Genomic DNA, 20807 nt, shown 5'->3' with positions numbered 1-20807 from the left:
CTGAAGAGGGAGGCCGGGCGATTATCTGATGACGCAATGAGGGTGGAGTAGTAATTAGACCTCACCACCCTCATCGCCACTAGGTAGGATCTAACATGTATCCTTACCTGTGTTCGGTCGGATTCGGTTCGGGTAACCCTCCAACTCCTCTCTAGGCGTCTTTTCCGGCGTTTCATCTCTCTCAGCCCCTCGGTGAACCGAGGGGCCAGTTGAGACCTACGCCGGGTCAGAGGCCGCAGCGGCACGACTCGGTCCAGTGCTGCGGCTGCGGCCACATCCCAGGCCGCAGCCTGGTGTTCCACCGAGTCATGACCTAGCTCCTCAGGATATGGCCCAAGCTCCGTCAGCAACAGTCATAAATATGAACCAGTTGCCAAGCATCTGAATTTTGATCACATGATCATGGGGATGCTGCAAAAGTTGTAAGCTTGAAAAACGGTCATAAGTCATTTTTTTCAGTGCTATTGCAACTTTGAATGGTCACTAAATGAATTGTTCTAAGTCGAGGGCTACCTGTAGATGGCTTTGATTACATGGATTCATGATGAACACTAACAGTTAGATGTCAGTAGACATTTTGCCTTTAAAAATCATTGACAATGTGTGTATTATATGCTATTCTTCAGAGAATAACATTCATTATATGCTTTTACAGGTAACCCACATACCCTTTTCAAAATTTGGACACTACTTTGATTTATCTAAAACAATGGCTCCAGAACTAATCCAAAATGTTAAATGGGATGGTTTTTTCATTCCTGAAGAAGCAGGCTTGGATATTGATGAAAAGTCATGGTGAGTTCACAATTCTTGGGCAGAAAAGAAGGCTAATTATAAAAATATGTTGGCTGGCCAAGAACGCAAATAAAACACTTCAAAGTTTGCCAGTATTTTCACTGTATGTTGACTTCACCTCTTAATTGCAAAAAACCTGGGTTTGAAAAAAAATGCAATCTTGTTAATTTACTGATAGATACTGTTGGATCTCACCCAAATTTTCTCTCTGTGCCCACAAAATGCTAATATAGTTAACTCCCCTAAATAGCCAACTGTAATATTTGGATAGCCTACTTTAAAGGGTTGACTCACTGTTAGACACAAATTAAAAAGGAGGAAAACCCTGTTATAATACACACAGTTTAACTGTTAGAAATACTTTTATGTTAGATTCTTTCATCCAGTATCAGTAGATAAGTATGGTATATGGAAAGGAAGGAAGGAAGAATTATGTGAAAGAAAAGAAGAGCTGATTATAGCAGAGACACTTGTTCCGCGGGAAAGAGAGAGAGTTCTGGTGGAGAATTTGCTTTCCCCAAACTACATCAAATGTTATATTTTTGGTGGGGATGAATGCTGTTGAATTAATGGAATTAGAACTATTGAGATGTGAGGAAAAAACATTCATGGACAACATGACTTACAGTACGATCTGTAAACTATCACCTTATTGGGGATAAGGCATATAAATTTAATTAATTAATAAAGTGTCCTTTGTGTTCTTTTCATCTCAGTGATTTTAGCCATTAAAAAATCAAGTTGCCTCCACTTGATGTTTTAGCTACCTGGTTCTATAACAACAGTTGGAGCCAGAACGATAAAATAACGGCTGTGGAGATCTGCATGTGGAAAAGGAGCTTTTAGTTCAACCCGGTGAATTTCAAACTCCCTCCAGATCCAGAGAGTTCCCACCTTTATGTCTGAAAGGAATAGCACTTCCACAAACATAGCTAATAGACAATGTGTAATCCTTCAGGGTGATAACTTCACTGAAATTTGGCAGAGCTGTGAGAATTGCAGAAATGAGGCTGGGGTAGGCACATGGACTACGGGGTATTTGTCTTCTAAGTCTAGTAGATGTAGATGGGCCTATTCAGGTTTAATAATGACAAGTATTCATTTGGTTTGTTGAAGTAGCTCTCCATGGCTCATTGGTGAACTAAAGTGCTAGAAATGCAGGAACTAAAAACAACTAGAATAGTTGTTTTATATGCTGCCACACTGAGCATGTGTTAACTAACCTGTTTAAAGACATTTATTCCTTATCTCTTATATTTGTAAAATTGAATGTTTGAATGTTTCAGCTAATATAAAAATATATTAAATAAAATATTCTGGTTCTCTCTTTAGTAATAAGGCATGTGCTTACACCAGACTGCTTCATTCTATTCAGAAAGTCATTTGTCAACAAGGATACAGTGGGTCCACTTTTCAGGTATTAAACTTACTTCAGATATTTACAAGCATATAAGATACACATTTTTATAATGTCTGAATGGATGATTCAGCAGCAAATGTGTTTGATTCCAAGCACTGATAACAGTTTCATAATAATTGTTTTTAATGACAACTTATGAGAGGCTTCATTAATGATACTTACATTTTTCATTTATATACTGTATATTTGTGGTTGGGAAAAAAATTCAAATATTTAGTGCATAAACGGTTAATTTTACTATCTCATTCTCTCCAAAGTATGATAATGCAAAACTCTAGCAGTTGAATCTCTGGTCAATTTCTCTTTAAAATTCTGCATTCTTTCTTTGGTTTTATTTATTTATTTTTGTATTTGTCAAGCAGAATTTTCCTGTTTAATTTAGTTTTCAGCTTATACATAGCTTTACGGGTAAACATGTTTTCCCTTTAGAAGTAGCAGTGCCCTTCTGGATAAGTAAATTGGTCCCTGACAGGCATCTCTGCTTTGGTTGCCATAGCAACAGGCATGTCGTAACAGTTCTCCTAGTACAGCATGTTGAGCTGTTCCTCCAACATGATGACAGGTCCTTTGGAAGCAGAAATTCATAGAATATTAGAAGCAACTGCACCAAAGTGACAAGAAAATCCTGACAGCAGATAGCAAATAAAATGTTCCTGGAAAAGAGTTAGCTTTGTTTGCTTTCCCTTGATACTATGAAAGAGATAAAAATTGTATTTAAGTATGGTCTCTCATTATTTTTACTAGATATCATAAGGGGATGAAACCACTTTTAGGTAAGAACAATAGGCCATTGTATGGATTTTTTAAGAAAGAGAAAACAGTATTCATTATATCAAACTTAATAGTGTTTAAGGACAATTAATAACTAAATGATGATATTGTAAAAGAACAGGAAAATACTACAAATAGCAGCAAGACAGCAGAATCAAAATAAAATAAAATAAAATATAGCCAAAGTGCTAACCTATTAAAACAATAAAGTGAGAAGGGGATCACTTATGACTAAAAGCCTTCCTGAAATTTAAAAAGGAAACAGGCTTGGAGCCGTTATGTCGTCATTGTAGTCTCCTCTTAGTTTAAGGACAGCCAAAAAAGTTGTAAAAATGGAAGTCCTCTTAAGCTGTTTCTCTGCTTTACCTTGGACTTGTGGTGAAGTGAGATACCTGAGCATTGTTATTCCATACTTAAGTGGAAGGCAAAATCCAAGCTAATGATTAAGCACTGATTTTTTGAAATTTTATTTACTAAAATAGTGAAATACGAAAGGAAAGTTTCTTTGTCAAATAGTGATTAATCAGTACAGAGAAAAAATATACCAATGATTAAATGAACTAAACATAACCAACCTCATCTCCCCACATTTAATTAGATGTATAAATATTTATATTTCAGTTAATTCAGTTAAGTTTTATCTAAACCATGTATCAATGTACTGTGTCATTTGGATTTTAGAAGAAAAAAAACTTAAAAATAAAAAGTACATTCTTAGCCTGGATCCCTTCCTTAAATTCAGGAGAATGACTTTCTTTCTACTTACATAGAATTATCATCTTTGCCATATCCCAGCCTCAAAGCTTATCATGAGATGAAAAATTCCATGTTTTAGGAATATAATTTGACATTACACCGAAATCCTTAACTACGTTTCTTCCACATGTACTTTCTTGTATTTACTTTAAACCAAAACAGGGCTATAACGGACAAGAGCAATTCACATGAATTAAAGAACTTTCAAATTTCTTGTGACTGGGCATTTTGTCCCATGTAAATAGCCCAGATGAACTCTGTTAAAGCGCACTAGCAGCAATATATTTTCGAGTTTATCCATGCTTGACTGAAGATCAGCTTCAGAAAATGTCATCTCTAGAGAGATTTGTAATGTATTATTTGTTGCTTATTACATTTATACCCCGCCTTTGAGGATACTATAACGGTTCTCCTTTAGCAGTTCACAATCAGTATAAACTATTGAAATAAAACTGAAATATTTCATTTATTAATTTTGTATCATGCCTTTACATGAAGTGTCTTCAATATAGTAATACTGTCAAAAAAGTAAGGTTAAAAACATGATCTGTGTATTCCACATTAAACCTATTTTAGCATTATGAAGAGAAAAATGAAACCTATAGTAGTTAAAATCTGATCAGGAACAAGCTGGTTTCAGACAGTACTTATCCTTTTTAGCAAATGAGTCCTATCCATAGGTATAGGACTCATTTAGTTGGTTGCCTTTTTTAAAAAAAATGTACTTTAGATTACGGAGAGATATTTTTAATTATTAACATTATGTTATACACCATGTGATATTCATTGTAGAAACATCAAAAATGTTTCTTATAGTTTTTTAAAAATATTTTTTGTAGTTCCCTTTTTTCCTTTATCAATTAATCTAGAAAACTAGTATAACTGTTTGGACTATAAATTATATTTAGCTGGTTCAAAGATTTAATTAGTTTTAATTTATTAAATTTTATATGCCATGCACTTCAGGAGTCTTTAGATGGCTTATAAAATCCAAAGACGGTAAATTTAGAACAGTTAAAAGCCACAGAGACAGGCAGCCAAGACAGAAACAAAATAGGTAATTTTTTTTATAGTTGTTCATTTATTTAGAACCTTTATATGGCTGCCTATCTTAAGTAACTCTAAGAATAAAAACTAAAAATAATTGAATGAATGAATGAATGAATGAATGAATGAATGAATGAATGAATGAATGAATAATTTAATTAGAAACTAACAGAGTTGGAAAGGACCTTGGAAGTCTTGTAGTCCACAATTAAATGTTGGATTCATTAACTTCCAGAAGCAATTTTTAGTTCTTTTAACTGAGACGAATCATAAGGTAATCTTCAGTACCATTTTTTTATTATATCAGTGTATTGATAGAATTATTTATAGTCACTTCAAGCACAATTATTCACATTTTTATGAAACAGTAGTGTAATATGTATATTACACCAAACACTTGTAATGTGTATCTGTATCCGAGTCTAAAAACATTCCAACTAGTTTTTTTTCTCAAAACTGTTTTTTTATTTAGATACTTTTGGAATGCTTAAATTGGTCAGCTGAAAAGATACTTGTGAGGTTTTTTTGTTTTGTTTTATTTTGCTTTTAGATTTCTTAACTCAGAAGTTATTTTCTCTTCATTGCATATAAAATAACAAGTTGCCCCAGAGATAGTATTTTCTTCTTGAACTTACAGGTTCCACTAAAATCCCTTTTCTTTTTTCATATTTGATAGAAAAAACAAAGGAATGTGTTGAGAATAGGAATTCAGAGCCTTGGTTCAGTATTATGGGGTGATGATATCTGTTGTACTGAAAATCCAGAAAATCTGCACAGCCTCACCAGATTTATGTATGCTCTACGTGGCCTCCTGAGATCCTCATTATCGGTGTGCATCATCACTGCTCCAACTCATCTGACCCAGGTAGGTTTAATCCAATTACTATAGTCAATCATGTTAGATACATAAAGAGAAGGTCAGTGGATTATTAATAATCAGAACATGCTAGGGGAATATTACTTAATACCCTACTTCAGTGGTTCTCAACCTGTGGTCCATGGACTGCTGAGGGGGGGGGCGATGTCATCATAGGGGGTCCACAAAGGTTTGTTATGATTTAAATATTGAGTTAAATCTTGGGGATCTGTGGCATGGTCCATGGCCACAAAAGGTATTTAAAGGGGGTCCGTGATAAAGAAAAAGCTGAAAACCACTGCCCTACTTTATTGTGGCCATTTTCCTTTGGTAGCAGATAATTTTCAATTTCCTTTTTATTTCGTATAGCCAAATTAAAATGGGATTCTTTGCTAATATTCCCTAGTATTTCATAGTGATTCCTAATGAATTTGATAAAGAGAATTATTAGTGTAATTCCATCCTGCAGTGAAACTTTGTGCTTTCTTCAAATGGCCACTACAGAAAGGAAAGGCATTCTAAGGAATGATATTGGATCAGGTGCATGGGATTGTCCAGGATAAGGAAACAGGGAAAATGGAAGATGGTGCTGAATTTGTGATGTGCTTTTAATAATTTATTCTCTAGGAATTATTGTTTATCAAACAAATGACACAAATGTTTTCCAAAGGGAGCACTAAATATTTGGGAATCTACGAATTCAATGAACAATCAAATTTTATGTTTCCTAACCAGCCCCCTCTGTCAAAAGATGGTATCTTGATTCTGATTTTGTTTTAGGTTTCTGAAACGTTCTCCACTATGTTGGCGAATGGGCTTTGTAATCCCATATGTTGTCTTTCTGTTTCTAGACCTAAGAATAGGAAATAATTGTTTTAATAATTGTGATGCATTTGTTCCATGGACTAAAACTTAAAGAGTTTCTAGGAATAGTTAAATTTCCAGGACCTCCTCTCTGTTAAGACACAACTTAATAGAGTGTTTAAATTGCAGAGCAAGCTGTCATTAGGAGGAGCAAAGCGTCTGAGGTTTTCCTATATTACAGACTACTCAGTTCCCAGAGCCCTGCTGTGTAGTTGTTCCAGTCTCCAAGAAGCCTGTTAAAGAGCCCCCAAGAGCATGTGTCCAGCCCTCCGTGTTAATAGTTAATTGGTGAGGATGGCAAGATGAGAGGACAGCCGAACATGTGGTCTCTCCGTCTCAGGCACTAGTCAGACTTTTTAGTTCTAATAACAGCAGCTGCTCACATTCTCACTACTCAGCTTCTCACAACTCTGTTGCTGGGATTTGTGAGTGGATTAGAAATGTAAAAAGATCTTTGTCTAAAAGACAAACAATTTCCTTTCCCTTCCCTCTTTTATCTATGCTTCTATTTGTATAATACTGTATTGTAAAAGTAATAGATTTATTATTTTGGTAGCCTACCTTTCAGGAAACTTCTTTACAAGTCATGTCAGATAATTAAGATAGAATAAAATCTGCAAATTTAGGATCATAGTATTTTTTAACATTTAACAGTCAAAATATTGCTAGCATATTTCCAAAACAATTTTTAGAAAATAATTTATGTAAAATATTCTACATAATCCAGTATCTTCACACTTTCTGCTCCTATAAACTTAATCTAGTAATTTCTAGTTTAAGTATTTTACAGTATAAGGAAATATATATATATATACTGTATATGTATATAATATGGATTGATAGATTTAAGAAATATTCCAAATCACCAACAATCAAAATTAGCTCTTAAAGAAAAGGAAGCTTACAATATTGGTATTGGTTAAACAAAGTATAACTAATCCAGATAGAAAATCAGTACCTATTATAACCAGCAATGGAACATAGACTACAAAGATCAGATGATGTTAATGATTATATTAGGTATTATCTCTTTCAACAAAATAGCATCTGTCTATTAATTAATACTTTCTCCTCATATCAAACTCTGCCAAATGTAACCTTCAGAAGTGTTTTCTTAATCAGGAAAATATACAGTAATGGATCTAGAGCTAGAGATTAAATAAATGGAAGATGTTCATTTGGGGATTGGGGACCTTAAGGAAATTTTTGAAGTTGGAAGTCAGTTAGAGGCACTTAGAACATGTGGAGCTTTGATAATGTAAACTGTTTCTGGAATTCCCCCTTCCCATTGAAACATCTCAGTTTTAAGAAGAGGCTGTTTCTGTGGCTCACAAAAGTATAGTGAAGAAAAGAAGAGACAGAAAAGCACAAATATGCATGAGTGGCAAGCTCTTGATAGTCACAACAATTTGCAAGATGTTTAACAATAATGTATTGGAAATGGAAATCTTACATCATGTTCTATATTGTTCAGTTCAATTCATAGTTTATTTGTTGAAGTGAACCTGTCTCATAAGAAAATGGACTTAGGAAATATATTACCAATCTATTCTAAAAAATAAAATATTTTCAACTCTATTTTGTGCCCTGTTTTTATATTTATTATAATTATTAAATTATATTAGACTAAAATGTAATATTAAACTATTATAATTATATACATAAATATATATTTCAGAACAGCTAGTTTTTTAATTCCTTGCATTTTCAAAAAGATAAATAGCATTTAAGTTATTATCTAGCAGTTAATACATTGTATCGTTTCCATCTGCAACCAGAAAAATCTCAAGCTCCTTCAAAAGAAGACATTAAAGAAATTAACTTTCATAAGAACATCACTAGATTTATGCTACAGTGGATATAGAAAGTCTATACACCCCTATAAAAATGCCAGGTTTTTGAGGTGTAAAAAAACCAGGATAAATCACTTCAATATTTTTTTCCACATTTAATATAATATATAAACTGTACAGTTCAGCTGAAAAAGAAACTGAAGTCTTTTAAGTGAGGAAATAAAAACTAGAATAATACTGCATAATAATGCACACCCTTAAATGAATACTTTGTTGAAGCACCTTTTGGTTTTATGACAGCGTTCAGTCTTTTGGAGCAGGAACCTATTGGTATGATGCATTTTGCCTTAGGAATCTTTGCCCAGTCTTCCTTGAAAAGCATTTCAAATCTATCAGATTGTGAGGGCATTTCCTTTGCACAGCTTTCTTCAGGTCACCTCACAAATTTTCAGTTGGATTCAGGTCCGGGCCATTCCAAAACTTTGATCTTCTTCTGATGAAATCATTCTTTTGGACATATACTTTGGGTTGTTATAGTGTTAAAAGATGAAATTCCTCTTCATCTTCAACATTTTTAGCAGTGATCTGAAGGTTTTGTGCCAAAATTGACTGATATTTGGAACTGTTCATAATTCCCTCCACCTTGACTAAAGCCTCAGTTCCAGATGAAGAAAAGCAGCCCCAAAGCATAATGCTGTCACCACCATGCTTCACTGTGGGTATGGTGTAATTTTGGTAATATGCAGTATTGGTTTTGCACCTAACATACTTTTTGGAATTATGAACAAAAAGTTCAACCTTGGTCTCATCAGGCTATAACACATTTTCCCACATGCTTTTGTCAAACTTGATGTAGGTTTTTGCAAAATGTAGCCAGGTTTGGATGGTTTTCTTGATAAGAAAATGCTTCCGTCTTGCACCCTATCCCACAGCCCAGACATATGAAGAATCTAAATTGTCACATGTAGTACACAACCAAAAGCACCTTTGGTACATAACCAATACTTGCCAGAACTTCTTGCAGCTCCTTTAATGTTGCTACAGGCCTCTTGGCAGCCTCTCATATCAGCTTTCTTGTTTTTTCATCAATTTTGGAGGTACTTTCTGTTCTTGCTAATGTCGTTATACCATATTTTCTCCACTTGTTAATGACTGTCTTCACTGGTTCCACAATATATCCAACACCTTGGAAGTTTTTTGTATCCTTCCCCTGACTGATACCTTCCAACAATGAAATCCTTTTGATGCTTTGTAAGCTCTTTGCAGACCATGGCTTTTGCTCTAAGAGGCGACTGAATAAAAATCAAAAAAATCCTACTAGAACAGCTGAATTTTTTATAGGCTTGATCAGAGTCATATGCACTGACTACTATTTACCATCAGTTTGAATGTGATTAATTAATTCTGAATCTAGCCACATCTCTTCTTATAAGAGGGTGTGAACACTTATCCAGCCACATTATTCTAGCTTTTTACTGTTATTTTCCCTTAAAAGATTTCAGGTTGTTTTTCAATTGAATTGTACAGCTTATAAGTTATATTAAAGATGTAAAAAAATTCTGAAGTGTGTAAATGGTATATTTGCATTATCTGAAATAAATAAATCAAACTAGAATGATTTATTCTGATATCAGGTTGTTTTCTGGATAATGGATGTGAAAATTGGTGGAAAACTGGATGTAGGAAACCTAGGTTCTGATAATCATTGAGTTACAAAGTCATACTTCCTAACTGAATGTAGATTCACTGGAAAAGATCGAAGAATGCTACAGCTCCTCCCAAGCTCATTTCATTGTTCTATTTCTCATTACAGTTTTAATTATAGAATCATAATTTTATGAGTAGAGCAGCATTCTCTACTCCTTTCCTACTCAGGCCTCCAATATAGCTCTCTTAAGTTTCTCCTGAGGTTGGAAGAAGCCTTGGCAATGGATTGAAATGAGACATGGGGTGCTGGAAAAGGCCTTGCTCTTGAACTTGAGTGATTGCTTTTTCCTGTGGAAATTGTTTATGCTTTGTCCCTCACTGCTCTTCATATCCACTAACTCTTGGAAACCATTCTCATGGGGGAAATGAAGGGAAATTCATTAATTAAGACATTTTATTTTTGCTTTTTCACCGCCTCGCATTAGTGTAGAATAAATACACACATACAAGCTTATAGAGAAGTGTGTGTAGGAACAATTTGTCCTTCTATTTAATTGAAGAGGTGGGGGTGGTAATGCTGGAAAGAGTAATAGAGTTTTATTTGCTGTGGCTTAAGTGGTGACTGTATTCCTTCCTACTCTGCATTAGAAAAATGTTTCTAGAGTACAATTCTCTCAGATCTCCCAATTCTAGAAGAAATGTTAAAATGAAATTGAAAGAATGTTTTTAAACATTCTAAGAAAAAACAACCTAAGGAATAGCAAATTGTGAGCTATGACTTAAGAAAACAGATTGAGAAGAAATATTTGATAGTTTTCAAATTCTTGAAAAAAAATCATAAAAAAGACCAGCAATTTTTTCTAGCTGCAAAAGATAACTAATTATACAAAATTATTCTACAATTAGATTAAATATTAAGAAATTTCTCTAAATTCCTATCCAACAACAGAATCAGGGATTAAAGATTTCCTTTAAATGTAATGGTTAGGAAGCTGCCTTAGAACATGCAGTATATTTTTAGGGCAAATGATTTGAATAGATGAATCATTGGGCATGTTCCAACTTGCATGATTCTTAGATTCATTATAAATATGCAACTTGAAATAAGATATAATAGAATTGTAAGAATATTTGTTATGTTTGTGCAAGGCATAACAAGGATGAAAATTGTAATGTTAATTATATTGTTAGAGGTTTTGTCACAGTATTGTAAGTTCTCATCCATTTGGGCATATGGAATATTTTGGCTGCTAAGCTAAGGTAACTCAGGCATGGAAATTAATATTACTTAGGCAGAAGGTATGAAAAACATGTTTTGAGATAATTTGGACAATAACAAGAAAGGAGCAGTGCAAATCTTTAAAATAATTGGGATTTAACTATCTGTAAATTTGATTATTTGAAAAAGTTTTTCAAACGTTTAGATTTTCAAGGATTTGTAATTAATGTGAGTTGATACACTTTTGAAATCCACCAGAAAGTGGTCTGGTTTTTAAAATGGTTTTTAATGTTATAGTGTTACAACTTTACATAATCTTTTGTTTTTCTAACTACCTAATTGTTTAACTCTTTTTAGATTGGTTCTGTTAATTACATGAGAAATACAATATGAGGGAATACTGCATGTTTAATGGTGTTTTTGTGTCCTATATAGTTAAGCTTTAAAGGTGGTGGGGGAGGTAAATTAGCTTGTAACCTCGTTCTGTTCCAGACTGATGATGAAAAATAAAAGCTCTTAGCCACAAAATGTAACACTTAGAATTAATATTTAATTAGACCATCAAATTGTATACTCTGGCTGAAAGGTTCCAAGGAGTTGTTAGTGCCACAATTGACCTACAAGTTTAATAATAACTCATTTCTTCAAGCAAGTGCCAGTTCAGCACAGTGGAGCCCCTGTAAGAAGGTCCTGAGAGATTAAAACCAAATGGCAAGCAAGGAGTCCTGGGATGGAGCCTTCTGGAAAGCTGGAAGCTGGAATAGCTGTTTTCAGCCAGGATTCAGATGAAAACAGTGGGTGAAAAACCTGATCCCTTCTGTTTTGGGGGCTTAGGCAGAGTTCAAAATCCTGAAATAGATATTTATTAAATCATTTTATTTGAACGTATCAACCTGCGTCGTGAGGCAAATAATGTTTAGTTATATAGTGTCCTTTTCTTATATTAATCTTTTTTTAGCATCTGTTTGAAATCTGCGTTCCCTTCCCCCAGGCTTATATATACTGTTTTCTTTGTGACTTGATGAATTTTTAGAGAATACACTTCGAAACCTAAATTGAGTTGCATGCACTATTGTGGCCTTTTGGCTTTTAACGTTACATATTGTTTTGATTTTTTTATATCTTATTATAAAACTTACCATGCGTCCTTTTGTGCAGTTTAAGATATAAGAAGCTATATAAGAATGTTTCATTGTTTTTTTTTATTCTTAAAAATTCTTCCACTGAAATAAGTTCAGAGATGTGAAAAAAAAAACAGCAACAGACTGAAAAAGGAACAGTTTGCATTATTTATTGATTGTTTCATAAATACTTAAAGAAAACTAGTCACTACTTAAATATTTAAGCTCATGAGGGCCTTGCCAGCAGAGGGAGTAGTCATGTCTTTAGTCAAATTCTGATTGATTTCCAACCTATTTCATCTTTTTTCCCCACCAGTTTTCCATCTGGTCTGTGTTTTGTCAACCAGTTCCTGATGATAAACTATAATTTTATACTCAATAAGGGATTAAACTGATTGTAAAATTAAATATTTTAAGCTTACTCTTCATTACAGAAATCAGGTGGACGGTCTATTGGACAATTACTTTCCTGGTGATGATATTTGTTGCAAGTGCATGCTTAGTCTATTCCAATATCATGTATTTACTTAATCATGACTATATTATATTTGAAATGGTTCAGCTATATTTCAAAGTCATTATGCCTAATAAATAATTACATTTAAAATCTTAAAATTAAAATTTTAACAGATAAAACATTATTTCTATCTTATCCTCCCATTCGTAGTTTTCAAAAATATGGTACCATTTTCTAACAATCTAATATAAATGTTTCTGCTATTGTAAATTTAATATTGGTGGTACCTGTTTTGCTTCAAGGGGAATACTATTTTCTTCCAAAGTTTAAAAATAAATTAACTAACCTCACTTTGCGGCTTGCATTCCCTTTTGATTGGCTTCCAATGCCATATGATGGCCATTCAGGACTAGAACTACTCCGTCCATGTTTATCTCTAGTTTGTTTCTTTGTTTAATAATAAATTTTAAATGGCCACCCATCTCACAGGAAGTGACTCTGGGTGATGTACAATAATCAAATAGAAACCATTCATATTTGCATTAGTGGCAAATATCTGTAGCTCAAGTGTAGGGTGAAGGTGAAGGTTCGTTCTCCAAGCTTGTGGGTTGGTTTCTGAACGTTTCGTTATCAGGCTAGGTAACATCTTCAGCAGAGTTTAGGGGATGTCAGTGTCAGTGTTCTATTTATAAGGCTTCAGTTGTGAGTGTGTCAAGTGAGGGTCTGTGGTGGGTCTTGTGATGGAGAGGTTACCTCACAATTCCTGCTTGAAGTGGAAGATGGCAGTTGTGACTAGAAGGACCTTTACACAGTTTTGTGTTGTGTGCTAATTGTGTACTTTTCTGGATCAGGAAACTCTGCTCATAGGCACTTAGGCCCCACCACCAGCAGTTCACCTCCCAGTGATCCTGACCCAATGATCCTGACCTGAGGTAACTTCCCCATCACCTGAAGCCTTATAAACAGAACACTGACACTGACATCCCCTAACCAACCCATAAGCTTGGAGAACAAACCTTCACCTTCACCTTACACCCGAGCTACAGATATTTGCCACTATTGCAAATATGAATTGTTTCTATTTGATTATTGTACATCACCCAGAGTCTTGTTTGGTCCTCCTTGCATGAGTTGGTTGAAGGTTGGTGCTGTCTCTGGTTGGCTGTGCAGTTGATTTGGATTCTGAGGGGTTCATAAACTTGTAGTAGGTCAAAGTATCTGTTGATGGAATTGCTTGTGGAATGCCAGGCTTCGATGAACTCACAAGCATGGCGGGTGGTAGCAGGGCCAATGATTTTTGTGTTGCTCCAATCGAACTGTTGCTGTGTGGTGTCGGTGTGGGTTCCGACACACACCACCGAAACTACAGCACACCACACAGCCAACCACCATGCAAAAACTAACCCTATCATACACAAAAGGGCTGTCAGAAGTGACAGCCAGAATTCTCCAACCCCTTGACTCAGTAGCCTAAGTGTTACTATATTGTAACTTCCACAGAGATAGGCATAGTGAGTTTCTAACACCTATTCTTAGGTCATACCCTGAACAACCAGAAGTAAGCATTAGGAAGAGACTCAGACTAACCTCACCATGATTTTGCATATTATAAGAAAGGAGTGAGGTAAACTATGACAGGCTTTCAATATTCTATTATTATACCCTTCAAAAATAAAGCTAACTTTCAATAGTCCTTGCGTTGTCTTCTTCCTGATCTGGCCTACATCAAAGGTTTACATTTCCCCAGCATTACAGTCATCTTCACTTCAGTGAGCATACTAAATAGCAATTACATTAAGAAAAAGATTTAAATTGTAAATATCAATCTAAGTCAGCAGTTCCCAAACTTTCTCAATTCATAGTGCACCTAGCAGACTCCAAACTGTGCTATGGTACCCCAAGACACTGCAGTGAATTTATTAATGGTTCCTTTTATTAAATAATCCTGCAGCACCCTTGTGAGTTTGCTCCTGGGGCTGCACAGCTTACAGTTTGATTTAAGTTGAGAGGGGGGAAAAGAATACAAAAAGAAATATCCACCCCAACTGTGCAGTTCTTTTTTTTTTTTTTTGAAGGGAGGGGAGTGACTACAAAAATTACACCCCTAGTGTAACTTAGGTAACTGTCTCTCCACAATCCTGGGAATAAAAAATAGGAAAGTATCCACTAAACTCACTAATAGCAAAGAGACAAAAGAAAGTGAATTACACCCCTAGTGTAACTTAGGTAACTGTCTCTCCACAATCCTGGGAATAAAAAATAGGAAAGTATCCACTAAACTCACTAATAGCAAAGAGACAAAAGAAAGTGAATATATAATATATTAATAATTAATACTAACATTTAGAATCAGAATAGAGCTGGAAGGGACCTTGGAGGTCTTCTAGTCCAGCCCCCTGTTCAAGCAGGAGATCCTATATCATTTCACACAAGTGGCTGTCCAATCTCTTCTTACAAACCTCAAGTGATGAATCACCCACAACATCTGAAGGCAAAAACTGTTCCACAAGTTAATTGTCCTCACTGTTAATTCCAGGTTGCTTCTTTCCTTGATTGTTTCTTGTCTTGCCTTCTGGTGCTTTGGAAAATAAGTTCTTTGTGGCAGTTCCTGAAATACTGGAATACTGCTATCATGTCACCCCTATTTCTGCTTTTCTCTAGATTAGCCAAACCCGAGTCCTGTAGCCGTTCTTCTGTTTTAGTCTATTTGTTTAGAACTTTGCTGACAAGTTTTGGAAACTTAGTTGTTATTAAGCAAGTTTATGACAAAAGGATCTTTATATATATTTTTATTGTTGATTTTCCAGCTAATCTGATCTCAAGAAACAGTTTGACTTTCTCTATTTTGCAGCCTCTACCAATAAGGGATTTGATTAAATGTTTTATTTCTTTTCATCATAGCTCAAGTTCCTCATTTTTTAAAGGAATCCTGTTATTGTATCATCTTCGTAATTGAAAATGTACCTGTTACTAAAAGTTGCAGATGATGTTCTCCTTCCTCAGGATGACAAACTGCTGAAGCCATGCAATGTTTTCATGAACCGCTGAAAACAGGTTGTATATTAAAAACATGCAGCTTCAGTAGTTCATAAAAATATTGTGCAACTTCAGTAGTTTGTTGGCTCAAGGAAGGAGAATGCCATCCACCATTTTTAGAAATAGGTAACCCGATTGTAAGTACATGTTGTCTCTAAGTCAGACATTCTTAACCTGAGGCTGCTTGTAGTTGCCCCTAAAATAAAAGACATTTGATGGTGAACTTAAGGTGAAAATGGCAAATTATTCTTGCTTTTAAGATTTTTCCAGATTTTTATCAAACTTTCTTTATAATACAATTTGTCATTTTAAATTATTTTCTTCTTTCATTTCCTTATATTATGAATAAATATTTTGGTTAAGCCAGCTCCTTCTGTGATTGTTATTCTATTATTTGGAGATTATACCATTCCATGATCCATTTTATTATGTGGAATACCATGTATGTGTACTTCTCTTCTAGTTATTGAAGAAGGCAGAGAATTGGTAGAAACAATTTCTTTCCTAGGAAATTAGTATTATCACAGGTTGTACATTATTACAGGTTCCATCTCCAACCTACAATAGACATTTGTGTATGTGGATCTAAGGGAATCAAAACCTGTTTCAGTGGACATGCAAACCTTATTTTACTTTACTATGCATAAAAAAGAAAATATTAGTTATTTCAGTCTTCTCTGTATTTAAAAACCAGAATTGTAATGCTGTATTCATTCAAAAAAATATAATATCAGCTATAGAGCCCTGTGATATGGGACCTCATTATTTGAAGGACCAACTGCCTCCTGTGGTTTATGCTGCCCAAAAGTAGATGCTAAAGATCCCCCCCCAATCAAACAGTGTGTCAATGCTGCAACGAATTTGGCTGAAGCCATTTCTGCTTTGTTTTCAGTTGCCACAATAATGGGAGGGGGGATGAGTGATTCTAAAGTTAGACTAAACAATAAATTGTCCTGTGGGAACAAAGGTCATTGCTGCCTGGGTTTTGGCGGGCTGAGCTTTCCGTTAGAAAGCCCACCAAAGTAGTTTATCGGGGAATGTGATTTATGACATAGTAATGGGGTGGGAAGTTCAACTTTGTAACATTGTAACCTTTGGGAGGGAACTCCAGTCTTGGTTTCACTTTTGACTGTGCTGATATTTGTAGCCAATAAATATGTTCTTTAAGGAAACCTCTTGCCTTGGAATTCTGTTTTTACTGGTCTCATCTATCGGAACCATGACAGTGTCATCTTTTGAGACATAGGAAGCATTTTCTCTGTCACAGTGGCAGCTTCCTTGAATGAGATTTCCCATGAGAGCCAAACAGTTCCTACTATGATAGCATTCCAGAAGACTTTGAAGAGTTGTTTGTTTCCCAGGCTTTGTGATCAAAACATATTGTATATGTTTTGATATACAATATGCTTTGTGATCAAAACATATTATATATGTTTTGATCACAGATGTCCAGGTTGCCACTTTAGTAATTCCTGTTTGTTATTTTCATTACTGTATTTGTATTATCTTACTGCATTTTGTTTGTATATTGTGAGCTGCCCAATGTTGCTTTGGAATTAGGCAATGTTGAAATCAAATCAGATAAATAGATGAGGCATTTTGCTTTCCATATTGTAAATTCCCACATCAAGTATCCAGTCCAGATCAGTGTCCCAAAAATATTTATACATAAAATAAAGCTCAAAACTTTATAAAAACTATTGTTTGGGAATATTCTATACTGGAATGGGGAAGAACAAACTTATCTAGATAATAACTTACAGTTATTAATTGCCTATTTTGCTTCAGTTGGTCACAGAGAAAACAAAGTTGGGAGTGGGAGGCACTGTTATGCGGTGGTTCTCCTCCTTCCTCACCGACCGTACGCAGTCTGTATTGGCAGGGGGACAGAGGTCGACCCCAAGGCCCCTAACTTGTGGGGTGCCACAGGGGTCGGTCCTCTCTCCGCTTCTGTTCAATATTTATGTGAAGCCGCTGGGGGAGATCATCTGTGGCTTTGGGGTGGACTTCCATCAGTACGCTGATGATACTCAGCTGTACATATCCACCCCGGGCCACCCCAATGATGCCCTTGACGTGATGACCCGATGTCTGGAGGCCGTGAGGGTCTGGATGGGGAGAAACAGACTCAAACTCAACCCTTCCAAGACCGAGTGGCTGTGGCTACCGGTGCCTCAGCACAGTCAGCTGATTCCATCGCTGACTATAGGGGGCGAAACTTTGGCTCCCTCGGAAAGGGTACGCAATCTGGGTGTCCTCCTGGATCCACGGCTGACACTGGAAGACCAGTTGGCGGCCGTGACCAGGGGGGCGTTTTATCAGGTACGCCTGATCCACCAGTTGCGGCCTTTTCTGGACCGGGACGCCTTGCGCACAGTCACTCATGCCCTTGTCACCTCCCGCCTGGACTACTGTAATGCTCTCTACATGGGGCTCCCCTTGAGGAGCACCCGGAGGCTCCAGCTAGTCCAAAATGCGTCCGCGCGGGCGGTGTTGGGAGGGACTCGTCGCTCCCATGTAACACCGCTGCTGCGCGAGCTGCACTGGCTGCCGGTGGCCTTCCGGGTGCGCTTCAAGGTGCTGACCATCATCTTTAAAGCGCTCCATAGCATCGGACCTGGATATCTTCGAGACCGCCTCCTGCCGCAGATTACCTCCCATCGGCCTGTACGCTCCCACAGAGTGGGTCTCCTCAGGGTGCCGTCGGCCAGACAGTGCCGGCTGGCGACCCCAAGGGGGAGGGCCTTCTCTGTGGGAGCTCCCACCCTCTGGAATGAACTACCCCCAGAGATCAGGGTGATCCCTGANAGCTTGCAGGACTGGCCTAGGGGAAATTTTTAGTGGGGGTTTTAAAATAATTTTAAATTACTTAGGCCAATTATTAATATTTGTCTTTTAATCATGTTTTAACTGTAGTTTTGGTATTTTGTAGTTTTTATCTGGTTGTTAGCCGCCCTGAGTCCGCAAGGAGAAGGGCGGGATATAAATATAAGCAATAAATAAATAATAAATAAATAAAGGTCTCAATTTTTTCATAATAATTTTATTAAAAATTACAACTACAGCATTAAAAAGCCCTTTGTGAGATAGGCTGCTGTATAAATTAGATTAATAAATAAATAAACTCAAACTAAAATCATTTTTTGCTAAGGAGTCATTCAATGTTGTAAAACCTGTCAATCCAAAGGTTTTTAATAGCTGAAATGCGAAAGTATTAGTTTGGAGCACTTGTGGGCAATCTCAAGTCCTCTCCTTGTCCAGAGAGGAATGACAAAGAACCTGTCTGCTTACTGGCTCTTCATTGCAGCTGTTGTCGGCTCTACTTTTAGCAGAGGCATATTCAGTTTGCCATTTCTTCCCCAGAAGTTCACAAAGGTCTACTTTTTTAATCTTAATTACCTTTTAATCATCTAGGTTGTGTATTTTGTTTCCATGTCTTACAGAATAAAGCAATCATGGAACGTGTTATCCACTTGTCTGATACAGTAGTTGGGCTTGAATCATTTATCGGCTCTGAGAGAGAAACCAATCCATTATACAAGGATTATCATGGTGAGTTCTATCCTTAGCAATACCACCATTCCACTTCCCCCAAAAAGTCTTTTTAAAGGGTTTCAAGGGCATTTATTCTCCACTTGGAATATTTGCCCTAAAGTAGCATTTGATTTCTTTTATTATTATTAACCTGTTAATCTTAATTCATTTTGCAAACTAAACATTAGACTATTTTTTACTACAGTGCATTAAATTTGCTAAGGAAACATGGCAACTCCTTATATGTTGTCAAGTGTATTACCAAGGCATGGCTCAATCAGATGTACATCTCAAGAGACAGACTTTGAGAAATTCGTATGCAGGGAAGGTTTGGCAATCATCTGACCAGTGAGCTAAAATTGTCATGAAATCAATATTTTGATCTGCTAAGTTCTAAGTAGAGGAAATGCAGAAGAGTTATATATTTCACTGGGCAGGCAGATGAATGATATAGCACAGTGGTTCTCAACCTGTGGGTCGGGACCCCATTTGGGGTCGATCAACCATTTCACGGGGGTCGCCAAGCAAGGCTGTCCGCCATTTTTTTTGTCCGCCATTTTTCCCCCTTTTCCGGTGGGTGACTTACCTCCCTTGGGCTGGGCCAGCTGGTGGTCGGCCTGCTCCGTCTCTGCCGCTTGCCAGCTACGCCTCGGCCGGTGCAGGGGGCGGAACCATGCATGCGCGGTGCTCCCGGGCAGGGAAAGTCCTCGACTTATGACCGGTTGGGTAGTCCTCAACTTACGACCGGTTTAGTCCTTGACTTACGACAGGTTTAGTCCTCGACTTACGACCGGTTGGGGTCGCGGCATTAAAAAGGTTGAGAACCACTGATATAGCACAAAGGGAAGTTAAATTATTTCACTTGATTTTAAGTCACGTTTTTCAATATCAGAAGTATGAACATGAATATAAACATATCTCTGTTATAAACATTTAGCTACTCAATTGTTTTAATGGTTTATAATTGAAAGTCTATTTTTTAAAAAAAAAATATCTAGGCTATTTGTAACAAATATTTGTGAACATACTTAGAACTTAATTTTAGATGATTTTTAAAAGGTAGTGAATGTTTTCATATTGTTGCTTACTGATAAAATTACTTCCAAGTAATACGGGCTGACATTTTGCTAGATGCACTTCTTTCAGATCTGAAACTGAACTTGGCAACAGATGTTATGTGCTTATATACTGCCTATGTTCAGAGGAGCAGAATGTCCCCAACTAATCAGTAACTGTCATGTAGATGGCAGCTGATAATCATTCTCCCTATTTAAATTATTCCGTTGTTTATAACTTTTTATTGCCTCTAATAATTTTGAGGGAAATATCATCATTACATCATACCACAGTTGCTGTTTTTCAAATCTGTTTTGAGAGTTAGCGCTTGTAATTGACATTCAGGGACTGAAATTACTTTAGCTTTATGGAAACGTCTAATCAAAAGGCTTGGAGGCAAATCTAAATCCTCAGTAAATATTGTAAGAAAGCAGA

The 20807-nt window shown here is 36.2% G+C and overlaps 1 protein-coding gene and 1 long non-coding RNA gene across 2 annotated transcripts in view; both read left to right on the top strand.

The window, feature by feature from the left end:
* Nucleotides 1–20807, top strand: part of ELP4 (elongator acetyltransferase complex subunit 4) — a 159369-nt gene that overhangs the window by 74451 nt on the left and 64111 nt on the right. The window contains exons 8-9 of the mRNA XM_015822932.2: nucleotides 5466–5654; nucleotides 19226–19334. Coding sequence (XP_015678418.2) covers nucleotides 5466–5654; nucleotides 19226–19334 — 298 coding nt within the window. The remainder of the gene's footprint in view (nucleotides 1–5465; nucleotides 5655–19225; nucleotides 19335–20807) is intronic.
* Nucleotides 660–2212, top strand: LOC107293756. Its single transcript, XR_001549032.1, has 2 exons — nucleotides 660–795; nucleotides 2128–2212. It is a non-coding gene; the product is annotated as an uncharacterized LOC107293756 (long non-coding RNA).

This window comes from Protobothrops mucrosquamatus, unplaced genomic scaffold (genome assembly GCF_001527695.2).
Source record: "Protobothrops mucrosquamatus isolate PMUCROS unplaced genomic scaffold, P.Mucros_1.0 scaffold1727, whole genome shotgun sequence".
NCBI classification, from domain to species: Eukaryota; Metazoa; Chordata; class Lepidosauria; order Squamata; family Viperidae; genus Protobothrops; species Protobothrops mucrosquamatus.
This window is presented reverse-complemented; position numbering and strand designations above follow the sequence as displayed.